The sequence below is a fragment of the Sinohyriopsis cumingii genome, chromosome 8 (genome assembly GCF_028554795.1).
Source record: "Sinohyriopsis cumingii isolate HCF-2022 chromosome 8, ASM2855479v2, whole genome shotgun sequence".
NCBI lineage: Eukaryota > Metazoa > Mollusca > Bivalvia > Unionida > Unionidae > Sinohyriopsis > Sinohyriopsis cumingii.
This window is the reverse complement of record NC_142968.1, coordinates 39608655-39628761: the sequence shown is the minus strand read 5'-3', so window position 1 is coordinate 39628761 and position 20107 is coordinate 39608655. Positions and strand designations below refer to the sequence as shown.

The window sequence follows — 20107 nt, the reverse complement described above, 5'->3', positions numbered from 1 at the left end:
TTGATATATGTATGAACAGCAGTCTCTTCAAACATAACTTCATATTCCAAAGAGCTTGATGAACATAGAGGATATTTGCTTGCATTGAGAGTGAATAATGGATATATTAAGAGTAGTGAAAAACTATGAAATATGTTTATTATTTGCTCTGTGCAAGAAAATTTTCATGTTCAAACATATTGACTAGCAGTATTGAAGTATCGGAATTCTTAATGTTAGCCTGTGTGATGTCAGCTGTGTACTATTCATATTATGCTGTGTTAGCACAGAATTATCTGCGTTTGTGTTTTTTAAAATGAATCCCAATTATGTTTTATGTATATTGACACCCAAAAATAGTTAAAAAATTGCCATGCAAAATTTCATTTACAAAAAAGCATAAGTGCAGTGTTGGGTTTTTATTATTATTATTATTATTATTAAAGAAGATAATTACTGTTTTCTTGACTTGTATGTTATTACCCTTTTCAGATCATGAACTATTCAATACTATTGAGTTTTATGTACTAATATTCATCCTTTTATATTTACAAGCACTAATATAGTAATGTATTAAAATTATAATTTGGATTATTATTTTGAATTTTTTCTTTCTTCCTCATACGATTCCTTCTTTTCCTTCTTTCACTGATAAAGTATTCTTTGCTATATGTGACTTATATACATAGTTCAAATTATAGTAATCAGGACAGCAACATGACTTATGAAAATTGTACTGAATAAAGGTGTAAACATATGTGGACCTGTTATACTGTTTGCTAATTATGTACATGTATTCAACTTATGATATAAAATATTCCTATTATGATTTTAGTTTGAATTTTGAAATTTTGGATAGAAAATGTTATCTTAAGTTATATTAACTTAGTTTATGATATCAAGTATCACAATTTATGATATCTTTAACTGCATTTTCTGATATAATATATTCAAAACAATTTAGAATATCAAAAAGGCAGACATTAGTATATCATAAAATTAAATTGTTGTACAATGGCAGAAATTTGAATTTATGATGCTTAAATTTTAATCAATAATGCAATAAATTCATCATTGGTTTTGGATATCAAATATTCCTTCTAATACTATCAGTTTTAACATTGGTAACTTCTTGTTACCAGTCAATTTGGTAATTCCACATTGTAAATATAAATTAGAGTGAATTCAGCACAGAGAGAGAGAGAGAGAGAGAGAGAGAACTGTTTCCAGCTGTATTTGATTTTAAAAAAAATGATGATCGTGTTGGTTGGGGAAATAATAAATATCAAAAAGAAAACTGACAAACAATACTGCAAAATTTGCGTGAGACGAGCCCAAATCCGGTTTTCAAAGGCGCAAAGCCACGGAAGATAAATACAAAAACGAAAGCTGAACAACTTAAGTATTACACAGAATCTACATGATGTTTCCCGTGGATATTAAATTCAATGAAATAATGCTTAAAAATGTTTATCATGAAATTATTTTTTATTTCACAAAATTCATTTTTATGCAAAAATGTTAAATAACTTGAAATTCAATGCTCCACGTAAGGTCAGTATGACGGCCAATGTTGTCTTTCAAGTAGTTTGTCGGTCTATTCGGCTATTTCAAAACATAGCATCCAGTCTAATTTACCAAATATTGGAAGCGTTTAAATTTTTGATTAAATTCCAATAAGCGTTTTACAGACTTGAAGTAAAGCTACACGTGATTATTTAGACATGGCGTCAGAAGAAGGGCAAGGTGGTCTGAAGTCTGTGTTAGAAGGGTGGTCCAACTGGCAAATAGGATTGGCTGTTGGTGCACCGATAGCACTTGGTTTAGCTGGAATTTGGTACTATAGGCGGAGTAAACAATTAGAAAATCCAGAAAAAAAGAAACCGAAAACAGATGATAGGAAAGGAAAAACCACAAAATCCGAACCGGTTCCACCACCCCCGAAAGAGGAAGAGCTGGTAATTCATCTCCGCATAAAAGAAAATAAGAACAACATTTAAAATTAGACATGAATGGATATTTCATGTAGCACCGTTCATTGTATCTTAAACATGGTTGTGGGAAGTTGTATTATCTACTTTCGGTATCCAATGTCATGAGCAAGGACACGTGAACGCATGCGTTTCAAACTACTTATTTTTTCATAGATTATATATTATTTATGCTGTTATAGTTACAGTATATAAGTGCTTAACATGTATTATTGTTGTTGTCTCTGAATCCAGTGTGTCTTTAACCAGAACTTGTAGGGTGCAATTGTTTTATTGAAGGTTGGGATTAGAAGGTAATCCTACCTTAACTTAAGGTGAAATGTCAGTAATAATTTTTTATGGTGATGATCAAATTTGATTTTGAATACAAAGCAATTGACACAGTAATACTTGATATACAGGGATATATACTTGACATTTTCTGATGGTGTTGGGAATGGAAATTCAAAAGTGTGTTATCAGGTGGGGTAGGGGCCTAGTAAGTATGCATGGTACAGAAAGTCACACCATCCAATTGAGAACAAGTTATCTTTTCATACCAGCTTATAGAAAATGATGGGAAACTCAAATTTGAGTAAAGAAAATAATATGTTTTCTAATCCGAGTTGCCTCTGACCCTTGCCACAACATTTTAAATATATGGACATTTAAGTTGGGGTGTAGGGTCAGAGACCATTCCCTATCAAAAAGTTGAAATTTGGCATGGGGTAGCCACTTACTGGCCAGCTCAGCAAACTTGAACGACCTTTCATCGAGATATACCTGCATGACATTGATAGGAATATGATTTATTTTCTCAGAAATTGTGATCATAGCATTCGTCATGTCTTTAGTCCGCTGACAGATGAGACGAAAGTACATTGTTGTGAAATTTGACCTGGATCAGGCCATTTGCATTACTAGTCATGGGACTACACAACTCTCACAACCTATATGTCAATGACATCAGAGATCAAACAGTCACTGGATATCAACAGTAAACAATATCTAGTATTGCTGTAGGAAAACAAATCAAACATATAAATGAAAGTCATGTAATTGTTATAGAAAAATGAAAAGAAAAAACTTCTCAAAATATTTTTTATGACCAAAAATCTGTAAATGGTGTAGCAGTTTGAAGAAAACCAGATTTACTATGCAGAGAGCACATGTCAATGTGGTAGTCATGTGATACCAACAAAAACCTCACTGACATGTGCTCGGTACTTCCTGAGAATGGTTTTCTCCACCCTGCTGCGATACTGACAGGTTTCTGGTCATTATTCTCAGAATAAAAATGGTGAGAATTAAGTGTACATTATATTTATTTACAAACATTAAGTGATTTCTATATAGTATGTCCAAATTCTATGTACAACAGCTTTGGCAATTTGTCAATATCACATGAATATATGACCTATGATGTCACTGACATGTTGGTTGCGAGATTTTATAGTCATGTGACTCGGGATGCAGATAACCAGATCCAGGTCAAATTTCAGCAACGATGTACTTTCATCTCATCTGTCAGCGGATTAAAACTTGACAAAAGCAATGCTCACAATTTTTGAAAAAAATCAATCATATTCCTGTCAATGTCTTGCAGGTATATCTCGATGAAAGGTTGTTCAAGTTTTCTAGGCTGGCTAGTAAGCAGCTACCCCATGCCGACATCAAAACGTGATATTGACAAACAAATTGCCAAAGCTGTTGTACATAGAATTTGGACATACTATATCAAATGGTGTCAGCGAAAATTAAACATTTTCACTAGGGAATGGACTCACGCTACACCACAGCATAAATATCCAAATATAAAAGATGGGGTGACAAATGTCAGAGGAAACTCGGACTACTTTGAAGCATATAATACACTTTCAAACAAAAAAATGGGATTGTCTAATGTCATCACACACATATACACACACATGTGCCAACACTCATATAATCACAACCAGACATTAATCACACAAAAAAATACTAAGTTTCAGTCCTTATAATTCATTGATAGTGCAATGTTATCATAATTAGATGTATTCTCTGCTGTTTTTTATGTGTAGATGTAGTTGACAGTGATGAAAATTGGCTCATTGCAGACAGAGCAGATTTTTTCTCCATCCCCAAGTGATTTAAAAAAACCTTATCATCTTAAACCACCTATTGTGTCATTTATCCCAAACTTTAAAATAACTTTTCAAGATTTGATGAGATATATAGACTTTAATCCATATTTATTTCTTAAAAGAATTTAATTTTTCAATGACATAGGTTGATATTATACATTTTGCTTCATCAGAGGCTTACACTTTTCCTTGTATATTCCTTATCTTATATGCACCATTTCTTAGAGGTCTCGATAGGACTTTAAAAATAGGAGTCCAGTCTCATATTTTGGTAAAAATAGGAGTCCCACCATCAAAAGTTGCTGTCCCTTCTTTCCTACAGAATCAACACAGACATGAGTGCATCTGTTTTTAGATGGAGAGATTTTTGTAATGTAATCACTCACTTTAATATAGCTTCATTACAACAGTCCATTGACAGGATTGCAAATTTATGGTTTATTTATTTGTCTATGTTCTTGTAGTAATTTTAGGCAATGGTTAAATAGTATCTGATTTGCTGTTTTTTCCCTGTTTTTTTTTGCAAATACGTATTGAGTGAGAAAACAGCTTAGACCCTAAAGCGCATCTCACAAATTCCACAACATAGCATTGACCCATATCTGGGTCTTTCTGACTCTGAATCCAATCACTGTAAATATCAGTACATTTTCTCCACCCGGCTGCCAGTCAAAGCCTTTGAACTTGCCACCCAGCTTTTGCATCATGTTCTTTTTGATGTACTCTTATAATGGCAACATATATGCACATCAGGGGGTCTTTCAGTCACTGAATTCTGTCGTAAATATCAGCACAGCTAATTGATCAACACATTTTCCCACAAAGCAGGTGTCTGAAGCAGGACTGGCAAGTCTTTTAATTTTGTCGTGCACCTATTACATGCATATGGAGGACTCCTGCCTCAGTGATTTTCTGCATCCCAGAAACTGGCATCCAAATATGCGTAATTAAGTGTTTCCGAGACCTCTGATTTCTTGTTCCAATTCAGTAGCTTAAATATTTCCATCAGCATGAATAGAAAGGAATTTTGTGAACACCTGTTCGTATAATTAGCACAAAGTTCAACATCATTCTTCTTTTGCAGTGCATACAGCATTTCCATATCAAAAAAATGGTTTTCCATAATTGACTAGAATGCAGGCTGAGTAAACATTGAGCTCATGTTTTATTTCTCCATTTCAGTCTCATTTAGTTTTGAAAGATTCTTCCTAGTGGAATACCTGCAGATATAACAAGTGATTTTCTGCTGGCTAACATTAAATGCATTTGCTGTAGACCTTGTGAGATTCAGAACTGTCATGAGACTTGATAGTGGTTCAACCCTAAATTTGTTAGTTCCATTAATAAATACACTGGCTGAATTTCAACCTGTGTTTGGGATATTGTTTGCAATAACTTAAAAATTTTCTTCTTCTCCCGAATCATCAAATTAAAGCTAGGTTATCTGTCTAAAACTTATTTTTAGTTTGATCATAGTCAACATTTTTTTTGCTGCAGAGTTTAGCTTAAATATCTTGTAGAAATAGTTACCTCACACTCAGTGGAAGTCTTATATTTTACCCTCAACTTTCACTTTAATTTCTTCCTCTGTATTTTCCTTATTAATTTCCTTGTGAAAATAAGTTATTAACTCCCATTATCCACATAATGGAAATCACCTTTCTTGACAACTGCTGTTAAAATGATCATAACATACATTGTGTCTTTTAACCATGAATGCAATTCCTTAATTAGCATTATTGTTTTACTTCAAACAAAATATTGGATGCGAAAGTTATTCTTTGGTATACTTAATTGAAAAGTAAAGAATTGTCACTGCTATTTGATCAGTTTGTAAAAGAAATTGACTGGCTCAATTAAAATGAAAGGGTGAGTCATTGATGAGGATCTGGTTACATTAAGCTTGATGCATGTATAAACACTGCAGATTAATCATACTGGCTTAGGTTTTGTTTCCTGTGTTTTTATTAGCCAATACAGTGTGACCCTACTATAACGCTTCCCGAAATTTCATATATTCATTTGCACATGAAAAAATATTGTTAGTTTAAAGTACATGAAATAGTGTATAAAAAAATGTTATTATCATTTTCGGGAAGAGATCACATGAATTTGACTATAATACGATTCATGACCTGGTAACTGAAATTTTAAATACATGAACATGTATTTTTCTCATTTTCTTTTGAAGTACGAGAAATAGTATGCAGAATTGTTATCATTTTGAGGAAGAGTTTGCATATGAATTTGAATATAATATATGATCATGAAGTGTTATGCCAAAATAAACATCGGAAATGTAACTTATTATTGATCCATGAGTAAAGCCAGTACGTCGTCTTTGTGATTATCCTCACTAAATTCTGTATACAATCGTTCAAACAATAGCCAATGTGTTTCTTCTTTAATTGCATACACAACCAAGCAATAGACAATGCGGTGGTTGATAAAAGATTCTCACAATTTAATAAACATCAAGAAATGAAAGCCTTCAGTATGTTTGCTGGTCTTGGCGGTATTATTAGACGCAATCAGTTGACCAGTAAATGATGTCAGTTTTATTAGCAAAAAATTTAAAGGGCATGAAATTGTACATGTGTTTAGCTTAAAAAACTTTATAAAAGTGACTCATGACCATTGCAGGCCCACTGCGCTTAGTTCTTTGGGTTTTACATGTGTATGGTGTTTGCTTATGAACTCTTTATTAATTTCCTATTTTATATAAAAAATATTTTACCGTTATGGAAAAGCATGTTCACAAATGCAAGTCGTTCTCTACCCAAGTGAAATTGTATGCCCTGTATCAGCTAAGGAAGGGCAAACAATAAACTCAGCTTGCCAGAGATATAGGAATTAGTGAGTCCATTCTGCAACAGTAAAAAGCAGAAGAAGAAAAGCTACTTAGTCTACCCTTCATTCTAGAAGAGGAAACTGGTTTGCAGCATAAAAGGGTTAAGTTTGTTAATGAAGAAAGCCTGGATTCAGCCTTGTACCAATTTGTTTTCCAGGCTCGCTCCGAAGGAGTTCCCATTTCTGGCCCAATTCTGAAAGCTCAAGCAGAGGAATTTGATTGCCATATCAATGGAGATAATTCCAGATTTAAGGCGAGTAATGGCTGGCTGGACAGATTCAAGAAAAGGCACACTATCAGCCAAATTCTTGTGTCTGGGGAAATCCTCTCAGCTGATAAAGAGGCTGCCAAATTCCTACCCAATCAAACTTAAGAAGTTGCCTGAGGAAGGTTACTACACAGCTGATCAAGTTTTTAACTGCTAAAAGACTGGTTTATGCTTTAAATGTTACCTGCTCTCACCCTCACATCCAAGACTGATAGTCACAGACGAGAAGGCTTTCAGAAGAGGAAGGACCAAGTCACTGTCTTGTTTTGCGTCATCAAGTCTGGCAGCCACAAAGTCAGACCTCTGATTTGGAAAAACAAAGTTTCCCAGATGTTTTCATCATGTTAATATAAAGACCCTTTAGAGCAAGAATGCATGGATGAATAGCTTCATATTTGATGACTGGTTCCATAAAACGTTGTTTCCAGCCATTCTGGCTCATTTGTGAAAACTCAAGCAGGAGGAAAAAAGCTCTCCTCCTGCTGGATAATTACCTTGTCCACCCCTTTACCCCACCAGCAGAAAATCTTGTCAGTCATGATGGCAGAATTAAAGTCTTTTATCTCCTGAAAAACACTACGTCAGAAATCCAGCCACTGGACTGAGGCATTTTATCGGTATTTAAGCAAAACTATTGTCACAAAATGATCAAGCAGATGGTTCTGGATAATAACTCCTTCTTCAATGCATCACTGATATCACTCAACTTGAAAGAAGTCTGTCACCTCGGCAGGAAACCCTGGGATGCTATATACACGTTGCATTGAATGATGGGTCTTGGTCCAGCTTTTCCATAATATAAACACCATGATAGTGACAACGATGAGCCTGAATTTATAGGATTCACTGAAGATGACATACGTTTTGCCATAGAAACACTCAGAGAATATGAGCACAGTCATCATGATATCCTCAACTGGTATTCAGCAGATCTGCCCCATATATGAGCTCATCTCAGATGACGAAATTGTTGCAGATGTCAGCAGGAAGAATGAAACTGCACAACCAGAGCCCAAAACCAGTGACACTAATGATGACGGTGTTGATGATGGCACCCCAACTCCCCCACCAAAAGTGTCAAAGGCAGTAAAGCACCAAGAAGCAAGTTTGAGGTGGCCGGAAACTCAAGATGTGGACAGCACCAGAACCTCTAACTCAGAAGCATTCTTGACAGATTTTTTTAAGAAATGATGAAATTTAAAATTATGGAGTCTTGCAGCCAGATTGACTTTGCACTTTGTGCAGTGATTTGTATGGTAGTTTTCACGTTTCTTTTGATATTCACAAAATCAGATGTAAAAGTTATATGCACGCTGAAAACACATGTTGATTGTTAATTATTCTTACTGTAGTCGTTCAAATGAATAGGCATATAAGTGTTAATTATTAGGAATTTACAATGGATAAATGCGCACGGAAACATAAGAAAATTTTAGCACAATGAAATTTGTACAGACCCTGGAATGTAATTCGTTTTTCTTAACCTAATTTTGCTGTTAATTTTTCCCATTTAGTTCAGACACATAATCTGTGACAAAATTATTGAATAGTTTAAATATGTATGTAAATGTTAGCAATGGAATTATATGTATTATGGATTAACTGCATGCCGTGATGTTATGATACAAGACTGCTGGCTGATATCGTAACGCCATGGCATACAGTTAATCCATAATAGTTAATACTCTTAATGCTATATATTAGACGTTGAATTCAGACACAGGGCCCCGAGTGGTCTAAAGCACTCAGCATTCCGGATCACTGCCATCTCACCTTTGTCTGCGTGGGTTTGAGTCCAAGGCTCGGCTAGCGTGGGTATGTGGGAAAGCTTGCCAGTAGCTTCTCGTGGGTCGGTGTTTCTTCTCTGGGTTTTCCAGGGTTCTTCCTCCACCAGTTATACTGGCCGCCATGTATAGCCTATCTTGTGCTGAAAAATGGCATTAAACCCTAGAACAACAACAACAACAAGAATTCAGACACAATGATTTGTGACAAAATTATTGAATATTTTAAAATCTGTGTGCAGTTTTTCAATGGAATTACATGCATTATGTATGAACTGCATGCCACAACGGCACGATAGTAAACAGTGTTGATATACATTAGACATGAATACACGTATATGTGCCAATGCGTTGTTCTCTGAAACAGGAAAATACTGTAAAACCTAGCATTAACATCATCCCACTATTAATGCAATCCAATTTTTTGACCCCAATTATCGTGTTATAGCGGGGTCACACTGCAGTTTGGTTGCTTTGCCCATGCAGCCGAGAATGTGTGCACATACAGCAGTTGTCAGTGTCCACCAGTAGCTGTAATACAGGATGTATATAAATAGATGGAGAGAGGTAGAATTCTGTATGCCCATGGGCAGGTAACAGGTTTGTAGCAAGGAAATAAGCACTTGCCCAACTTTTTTAAATTGGGCAAAGCACTTGTCCTGAACTTGCTTGTTACTTTGGGAAATTTTACTGGCCCAACTTCAGATGTGAATATTCCAGGATATTGGGCTATGGGTTCAACCCTGGGTTGGTTGTGTGGTTTAATGAATGATAGCTATACATGGCAACTGGTATATTTGGTGGGTGAAGAACCTGCAAAGACCCCTGGCTAGAACCACCAGTCCAAGGAAAGTTACTGTCAAGCTTGTTCACATACCCATGTTGAGTAAGCTGACACTAAAACCCACAGAGGTGAGATGTCAGTGATCTATAAAGGCTAGCACCTTAAACCACTCATCCACCCAGGGTGCCCCAATTGCAAGTGTAATTTGTGTTTACCTTTTCACTCATCAGACTAGATGGTACTAATGTTGAGACTAGATGGTACTATTGTTGAGACTAGATGGTGCTATTGTTGAGATTACCGGTAGATGGTACTATTGTCAAGACTTCCTTGAAGATCTTGTTGAATTTTTCTCAGCACAGAAAATCGTCTTTCTGCATCTGTATTGCTTTGGGGGAACATCAGATATGCTGGGTGCTGTTGCAATGTCAACGGATGTCATATATTTCAGAATGGCTTATGTCGATGCAGTGTTTGCTTTGTGTAAGAAATAAAATGCTTCAGTTTGGTACTCTGCCTTATAGTCAAACCCTGTGCAGGAGTTCATTGGACTTTGCTCACTTTGCAGGTGGTTCATCCTTTTCTGAATCACAACATCTTGCCTTCAAAAATTAATCTCACCTGTATACTATTCTATCAAAATGATATTGTAGTGCATTTTATATAGAGTGAAAATCCAAAGTCAAAGAGAGGCTTCGAGTGGCAGTGGTTTAAAGCACTCACTGTTACAGATCACCGCCATCTCACCTCTCTGTGGGTTTGAGTCTCAGGCTTGGTCAGTGTGGGTCTGTTAAATAGCTTTGCCAGTAGTTTCCAGTGGGTTAGTGGTTCTTCCTGGGGTTTTCCTGGGTTCTTCCTCCAACAGTTATACTGGCCACTTAATATAGGCTGTCTTGTGCTGAAAAATCACCTTAAGCCCCATAACAGCAACATTAAGAAGCCCAAAGAAATGTTGCAGCTTATTTCAAACTTGCCAAAAATCTTTAATAAAGATGTATTGAACATTCACATTGAAAGCATTAATGTGTAATAACTTTGTTCTTCAGCATGCATCTCCTTGATTCACACAACTTGAAACCAAATTTGTTGTTCCACTTTACCATTGCAAATTAGCATTCAAAGAAGCTAACATTACAATAGCTCTTTTCAGCCATATAAGCAAATTGGGAAATTTTGACTGCTTATGTGTGACTACCTTACCTTGAAATAGCCTCTGTGCTGATCTATTGTATAAACTGCCCAGAGGATAGTTTTTACTTGGGATCACAGCATGCATATTTACTGTTTATTCGAATTATTTGATGGGTACGTAGACTATTGGTCAAAATCTCTCTCTCTCTCTCTCTCTCTCTCTCTCTCTCATTATTTTTTTACACAGATTACATATCATGTTTTTTGCTTTTTTAAAACTTGACCAACAAATGTCTGTTTTTTTTGAGTAACAAATATTTTTGTATGACACATTGTATTATGACAGGTATTAGGGATATTTGAATTCCAGCTTTTTGGGATATTCCAAATTTAAATAAGTTTGTTTCTTTTAATTTTTGCCCTGAAATTCTGGGTTCAGCTATGTGAAATTGGATAATTCGGTAATATATTTACTTATGTTTCCTTTCTTATTAGTGAATCATTAGGCCTAGACCAGCTGGTAAATAAGCCCACAAGGCAACAGAAAAATCAAGCACTCTTATTGATCGCATTTATACCAACCTACCAGACAATGTGGCTTGTGTTAATGTACCGAATGTTGATCCCAGTGTCCACTATCTTACTTTTTTGACAAGAAAGGTTAAATGCAAGAAAAATACACACAAAACGATCACTTGCAGATCGTTCAAATATTTTAGGGAAGAACAATTTCACAATGACCTATATAAAGTTACATGGAATAGGATCCAAAATTCAGATGACAGATGAAGCTCTGAGGGTGTGCATTGACTTATTCATGAATGTAGTCTCCAAGCATGCACCACTGAAAGTACATCGAGTAAAGACTGAAATTCAACCTAATTGGCTTTCTACTGAAATTCTAAATGCTATGAAAACATGAGACCAATTCATGGCTATGGGAAACCATGTACAATATAAAGTATGGAGAAATAAAATAACAAGTATGATTAATAAAGCTTTAAAAAAACCTTATCAATCATTGCTTGAAAACAAAAAGAGCAACACAAATTCCACATGGAAAGTCTTAAATGAACTCACTGGAGGATCACATAAAGAGCAGACAAATAAAATTCACTCACTTTGGTAAATGACACCATTAGTCACTGATGACACTGACATTGCAAATGTTTTAAATTTTTTGACCAACATTACCAAAAGTTAAAAGAACCAGTGATAGAAAACAACTTTAATGAACTGAAAAAGTTCTGCAGCAGCAAAATATCTAAGGGAGGTATGTTTCTCTATCCCACCAGTATCAAAAAACTTTGTTAAAAATGTCTCAGTGAACTTGATACTAAGAAAGCTCCAGGACTTGATCAGATTGGTTCATGACTCCTTCAATCTTCTGCCTTAGCTATTATAGATAGCATAACATTCATAGTAAGTTTAAGTATTGCAACCTCATCTGTCCCCAAAACATGGAAAGCTGCAGAAGTAACGCCTATTCACAAATCTGGTTCTAAGGATGACACTTATAACTACTGACCAATCTCAATACTTCCAAACGTGTCAAAATTGATTGAAAAACATGTCCATGACTCGTTCATGTATATTTAACCGAACACCTGCTGTAACATCATAATCAATCAGGCTTTAGACAGAAACATTTCTGTGAAACTGCCTTGATCTCCCTAGTTGATAAATGGCTTCAAGCACTTGACCAAGGTAGAATAATAGGATCTGTATTTGTAGATTTCAGGAAAGCTTTTGACAATGTGGATCATCATGTAATCCTCTTGAAGAAACTGCATGTAATCCTCTTGAAGAAACTGAAAATCTACCAACGTGATGAAAGCACAATTAGATGGTTTGCTTCATATGTAAGTGAGAGAACACATGTTTACATAAATAATGTTCTGTCTGAACCCGGAACAGTTGGATATGGAGTACCACAAGGCTCAATTCTAGATCCATTACCGGTACTATTTATTTTATTTATTAATGACCTACCATTTTTTCTAAGAGACTCAATATCATCTACAGATCTCTGTGCAGATGACACAACATTATCAGACATCCAAAACACAAAGCATGAACTTGAAATATCTTTACAGAATGCGCTAAACAAACTGGAAAACTGGTACACTTGCAATGGCATGGTGGTAACTACAAGTAAAACTAAAATATTACTGGTATCTTAATACATCAAAAAAGGACAAATCTCGATAGTAATGAACTTTGTCTGACAAGGAAGGATACAAATTTGCAAATGGTCTGTCATGATAGACTACTTTGTTTTCTGGTGGATAATAAACTATCATGGACTGAACATATCAAACATATCAGTAAAAAGTCGATTCAAGTTTATGGCTTCTCAGTAAGATAAGACATTTTCTCCCTGAATGGCACATAAAACTATTTTATAACAGTTACATACAACCCTATTTAGACTAATACAGTATGGGGTAATTCGAATGATAAAAACATAGCAAAGCTGGCACATCTTCAAAAAAGAGCTATAGGGCTAATATCAATCCAGAAAGAAAGCAAGGAAAATTTAGCTGGTAAGCTAAAAATATTACGTATTAAAGACCGAATCTGTTTGAGAAAAGCCAAATTAATGTACAGGATATCCCATAATAGTACTCCTGAATATTTACAATCACTATTCCAGTATAGGCTACCTAGTAATACTCCCCCAATCTGCGACCCATGTCTACCAAACAGTATAAAATTCCCAAACTTGATAAGAAGTTTTTTAAAAAAAGCTTCCAATACTCTGGAACTATACTCTGGAATAGTATTCCAGCTGAGATTAGAAATGCCTACTCTATACTCTATTTCCTTCTTCCAAACCCAATATATCCAATGGCTTCAGATATGCAGCTAAAATAAATCATTTCCTTTGTATAAGGGTCTCAAGGTAGATTAGTTCTCAGCTAATTGTGTTACCCTCTTTAAATAGGTCATTATTATTATTATTATTATTATTAACCTGTATAAAAATATTTGGTCCAGAGTTAGCATGTTTTACCTAATGTTTATTCATATGAAATGTTTTGCGTTGAGCAATGGGAAGTATATTTTTTAAACTAATGTTCAGATACTTTTAGCTTTTCTAGTTAAGAATACCATATGTTTTTTTAAACTGATTTGTTTATGATACTGTAGACAATTTCACCTTTAAATTTTTTTGGGTTTGCTAAATGGAATACACATGTGTTGGATAAATGTTTGTCAACACTGCATCCAAATTGAACTCTCGATCAAGGATGCTAGTATGTGTTTTTGTTTATTTTAACGTGGTTGGGCAGTCCTGGATGGGCTAAGTGGACTATGGCACTTACCCTTACAGATCATTGATATATCACCTCTGTCTGTGTGGATTCAAGTTTTGGGCACTGCCAATGAGGGTATGTGAAAAAAGCTTCCATTTGGTTAATGGTTCATCACCTGGTTTTCCTGGGTTATTCCTCCACCATTTATACTGGCTGCCATGTGTAGCCTTTCGTGTGCTGAAAAATGGTGTTATGCCTACAACAATGAAATGTTAGTGAGATGGAAAGCTGGTGATTTAAATTTACAAAAAGGCCAAAGTTTTTGTTGTACTTTGTTTAATTTTCAGTCTGCATGTAATGTTGTTTTGAGTTGAATGCCATTTCTCAGTGCTTGATTCAACCACACTTATTTACATTCTGCGTCACACGTACCAGTGGTCATTGATATTTGGGTGCATGTTCTATAACTGCTTGAAAGCATATTGAGCTAATCACCCAAATCACTGGCCAATCAAATCACACGAAAGAAGACAAAGCTGGTATTATTAAGTTGCTTTGTTTTGTTATATTCTATTTAATCAAAACAGATCCTCATGAATGACTCACCCTTTGATGTCAACCCAGCAGGTCACTCCAATTAAATTAAAGAAAGGAATTTTACTGACATTAATGTTAGTCCCTTTTATGAACTGATTAAAAGTCGGTAATTATTCTTTAATTTCTAAATAATTACACAGAGGAATAACTAAGACGACCATTATTGCGTTTGGCGAGAAACAATTACATTAATTATGGAGCTGTCTCAGTTTATGTTTCAAGGACTAATTGTATTTTGTAATCAGTTTAGAAAGTAGTTGTCAAGCAGGGTGCTAAATACTCTAGGGGTACGCAAGTATACTAATTTATTTTCACAAGGAAGTTAATAAGGAAGTGTCTTCAAAACAAAAATTCATGTGCAAGTGGTAGGGTAAAAACATAAGACTGCCACTGAGTGTGAGGTAAGAGACATAAGTCCGACTTTGTGGCAACAAGAAAGGTACAATATCACACTACTATGAGACTGAGATATATTCAGCTGCAATGGGTTGATAGTTATCATGGACTTGGAACAAGAATGTGTTTCAGTTATGGCAGATAATATCCCAAAATGGCATAGGTTGGAAATTCAGTCAGTGTATTTGTCAGTGGAATTGTTAATTTCATGACTGAACCAATCAAGTATTAGAAACGTATGTGCATGTCAGAATGTGCAGAAAATCCCTGATGTTAGATTGCAGACTAATGATAATTTCAAAACTACAAAAGACTGAAGGGGAAAATATATTATGGAGCTCTGTTTAACAGTCAATAACCTAGCCCATTATGGAAAACAATTTTTTGATAAATTATGCAGATCATGTATTCACCCCAGGGAAAGAACAGTGTTGAACATGGTGCTAATGTATAAGAACAGACTGAGGGCAGGAGACTTTATTCTACCAGTCGGTCTAGTCATGAGAAAAGAAGTTAGGAAAAGTCTGAATTTCAGTAGATTCCTTTTTATAGTCACTGATAGAAATACGGATGCTACCATATCGGAGCATGAAATAGTGCATATAAGATATGTACCTAGACAATTGAAAACTGATATAACAAAACGTAATATATCACCTTGTGTTCTGAAAAACGAAAATCATTTAAGAAATATTGTTCATTACTTTGTTCTTTCTATTAAAGTGCATAATCTCTTCAAATCTTGGCAGCTGATCAAAATTTTGGAAGAAGTGAAACAGTAGATGGGACAAGTGATTTTTAAAAAAAAACTACTTACCCTGGACAAGAGGATGAAACAAATTTGCTCCACCCAGTGAGCAAAAGTTTTATTACCAAAACCTTCATCTTGTCCCAGTCTATCACACAATATACTTTTTTGACTTCTGACCACTTACTGGTTTGCATGTAAGTAATGTTTTTCTCCAAAACAATGATGATGTCTCTCACCCTATCTTCACTGTACTCACCTCCATCCCCACCCCACAGTATTTCCAGCATATACCGTATACTCTCAGGATCCATTTACACTGCATAGAGGAACAGTGGTGGTGTATATCGTACACTGTAGATGCGTTGTTTGTGTGTCACTAACATTAATGCCTAGTGGTATTGATAACTCTGACATCATAACAGTTACATAAAGTCAATTGTTGCGCGAGACACTTTCATGCTGTAATTTAGGTCATCAGAGTGCTATCATTGGAAACAAACTGAAATTTGTTTTATTGAGTTAATATCGACTACTTTCGTTGTTGCAGTTTTTTTTGTTGAATCCATGTTAGAGGGAAAACAAGACATAATTTTTACTTTTGGCTGGTGGCATCAACTCTATTCTCTATTAAGATTTTGTTTTAATTTTTTCATTTGCATATATTTCCTAATCCCATGTTAGTGGGTATAATGGTATAATGGTTACTTTCATCTGATGGCATCAAGTGAACCCTATTAGGGTAAAGGTATTGGTTTTAGTTTTTTATTTGCTTATATTTAATAATTTAATAAACCCATATTAGTGGGAAAACAAGACATAATGTTTTCTTTTGGGCTGGTGGCATCAGCTCTATTAAAGTACAGTAATTTAAATTACGCGGCAACCACTGGTTCTTCTCATCTGAAAATTTAGCCACTTCAGGTATGCCCAGCATGTTTATGGGAGGGGACTGTAACATTTGATGGTGGGGCTCTTATTTTTCCTAAAATCGGAATCCTGAACTTCTAGTTTTAAAATCATATCAAGACATCTGGTTTATTTCTTTACTCTGTGTAATAGAAGAAAAAAGCATTGACACATATGCACTACTTTGCTTTACCTTTCCAGACCTGCCAACTCTTACAATTTTGCTGAAAGTCTTACAAAAATTACCTTTAAAATATGTACTTAGGGCATACTAGCAAAAACTACGGAAAAACGGTCATTGCCAAAAAATCCAGATAATTGGTTCATCCATGTTATATTTGGATACAAGTTTCTTTTTAGAATTAGTGAAATTAGTCAAGGAACCAGACTAACTTTACAGCTGCACCCCAGATGCTTTAAACTGCACCTATTTGTTCATATGAAGCATCTGCATGACCAAACTGTTAGTTGTAGAATTTTCAAAAATGGCATCTAGAAAGTGATACATATTTAAGATGAAAGGGAAAATAAGCTTCTAGAAAAGCATTAATAATCAACACAAAAATAAATAGGAGTATTCAGATTCTTGTGAATAAAAGCTAAAAAGGACACAATTGGACATCACATGCCAATTTGAGTATTCTCGTTGCTGGAGATCTGATTGCTGTTGTCATGTGGAATGGAAAAGAATTTCCAACAATTATGTCAAGTTGAGAGATAGCAACAAGCCATTGAGCTGCATAGGGTTTGGAACTAGAGTTTGTGCAACTGTACTAGTGGTAAATAAAGTCTACGCATACTTTACAAACTTTTGAGTCGATCATATTGTTTATCGTAAATGTGTTGAACTTTTAATTACATTTTCCAGCTTTACAAAAGTCGTTATTGATATTTTTTACATTTTATTTATACGGTTGACTGGGCTAGTGGTTAGAGCGTCCACCTCGGATGTGGGAGGTTGTGGGTTCGATTCCCGGCTCAGTCACCAAAGACTTACAAAAATGGTACTAAAAGCTGCCTAGCTTGGCACTCAGCATTAAGAGGTTAGTGTTAGGACTGGTCGGCCTGGTGTCAGGATAATGTGACTGGGTGGGACATCATGCTACATGTCTGTAGCATGATGCTCCAGTGCTAGACATCACTATAGACTGCCACACTGCAGACATTGTAGCGATATGACTGAAAAATTGTTAAAGCTACGTTAAAAATCCAGATCACAAACACAAACGTCTTACAGAAAACTGGTAAATCTTACAGAAAAAGTCAACTGCCTTACTGAGACGGACTCGTCAGGGTGGGCATGTCTGCATTTCCATCAAAATACTGATCAGAAATGAGAATAAATAACCATTGTGTGACATATATTTCTATGTGGCACTGTTAAAGACTCTCAGATATCTGTTGATATCTTTTCAAGTCATTAATCTTTAGTACAGACTGGATATACCAAACTGCAGATTAATTGAGCCCATCTTATGTTTGGCTATACATTTTACTGGAACTTGTCTTTACAGCCACAATAGCTACTCCAGGGATCGTCCTGGGCTTTGCCAATGTCGCAAATTGCGATTTTTTTTCCTTATTGGCGACAAAAATATCCCATCTGGCGATATTTTTGGCAACATACTTTTTGGTTATTTAATTTGTACATACCATCATGGATTTGGACTGGATAAATTACAAGGGAGAACGAAAGGAAGCCACAAACTTGACTAAGCAATGCATTGGAATCAATCTGTTACACAAACGATCCTTTGTTCGTATTGACAATGCCATCTTTACTGTGCATTGTTACATCATAATCTGCTTAATGCTGACATCTGGGCTGAGTACTGAATGCTGTGATACAGTCAATCATGCTACCGAACTATACCTACAACTGACCAACTTCTGAAGACGCGAATAGAACAGATACAATTAATTGAATGACTAATCCTTCTGTTTGTTTTTTTACACATACCAATACAATAGTTTTGCTAAACCTTCATAGAAAACTGATAACCTCTGAAGTACCGACTACTGTGTATAAATACAAAGCAAATGGAAAAAATCTAAATCACAATTATATCTGTCGCCAGTACAGCATTTCACTCATTGATCTTTTCCTTTTGCCATCAATCCCGTGTTACGGCTGCAGAGACTTAAACTCCGCAACAAGAACTAGCAAAAAAATACAGTTTTGCATAATTAAAAATATTTATTTCTCAAAATACAGGAGTGAAAGAATCCCTAAATTGGGTGTGAATTTATGCTTATATATATGGTCCAATATTGCCAGGTGTTGACTCGTATAAGTTTCATTCGTGGGAATGGAGATCCTATTTTGCTTGTTGAGAAAATTTATACAGCATTCAGTGATCATTCTTGGGATTTAGGAAGCAATTCACTACAAGCTTTGTGAAGCTAGCCATGGGGGGGGGGGGGCTGCTGACAGACTACGGGTGTCACCTGTCAGCACTGTAGACTGTGAACGTGGATTCAGTAAGATGAACCTCATAAAAACTGACATCAGAAATAAACTCTGCATCTCATCTCTCGAGAATTTAATGAGAATCAGCATGTACAGATGTGAAAAATTAGACTTTGAAACTGCATTCAACAAGTGGGCAGCCCTAAAGTCGCGATGGATCTTCATGTAACACTTTGTAACATTTTGTTATTGCTTGTTGTAATTAAAGTATTAACTAACCCATCTTTTGTAATTTTCACTGCCTGTTACATTAATAGACTAAATTAACACTTGGAAAAATGTACACTACTTGTTCTGGCGACACTTTTTGAAAATTGGCGACAAAATATTGAGGTTGGTGATTTTTTTGGCGACAGCTTTTTAAAAGCCAGGACCATCCCTGCTACTCCATTAAACTAATAATTGCTGCTTCATTATACTAGTACTTATAGGCCTTGATGAAAGATGGCTTTGATATATGTTCACTTAATTGTTTTAATGGTAAATATTATTGGTAAATATTGATACTGTTCCATTTCAGAGTCCACTCAACAAAGCGCAGATAGCAAAGGACAAAGGAAACAAGTATTTTAAGGATGGGAAATATGATGAGGCAATTAATTGTTACAATAAGGCCATTGACCTCTGTCCACCTGAAAACCACCAGGACCTGTCAACTTTCTACCAAAACAGAGCTGCAGCTTATGAACATCTTGTAGGTTAAGTTTGCCTAGTTGTCCACAGATTTTTAGCTCACCTCTGTCTGCATGGGTTCGGCCAATGTGGGTACATGAGGACGCTTGCCAGTAGCTTCTCGTGGGTTGGTGGTTCTTTCCGGGGTTTTCCAGGGTTCTTCCT

General features: G+C 35.5%; 1 protein-coding gene across 1 annotated transcript in view; it reads left to right on the top strand.

Annotated features, from left to right (window-relative positions):
* The first annotated feature begins 1677 nt into the window (after positions 1 to 1677).
* The window catches only part of LOC149793323 (mitochondrial import receptor subunit TOM70-like), a 60050-nt gene continuing 41620 nt past the window's right edge, over positions 1678 to 20107 (top strand). The window contains exons 1-2 of the mRNA XM_089967301.1: positions 1678 to 1937; positions 19791 to 19964. Of these exons, the coding sequence (XP_089823427.1) occupies positions 1704 to 1937; positions 19791 to 19964 (408 nt within the window). The 5' untranslated portion in view covers positions 1678 to 1703. The remainder of the gene's footprint in view (positions 1938 to 19790; positions 19965 to 20107) is intronic.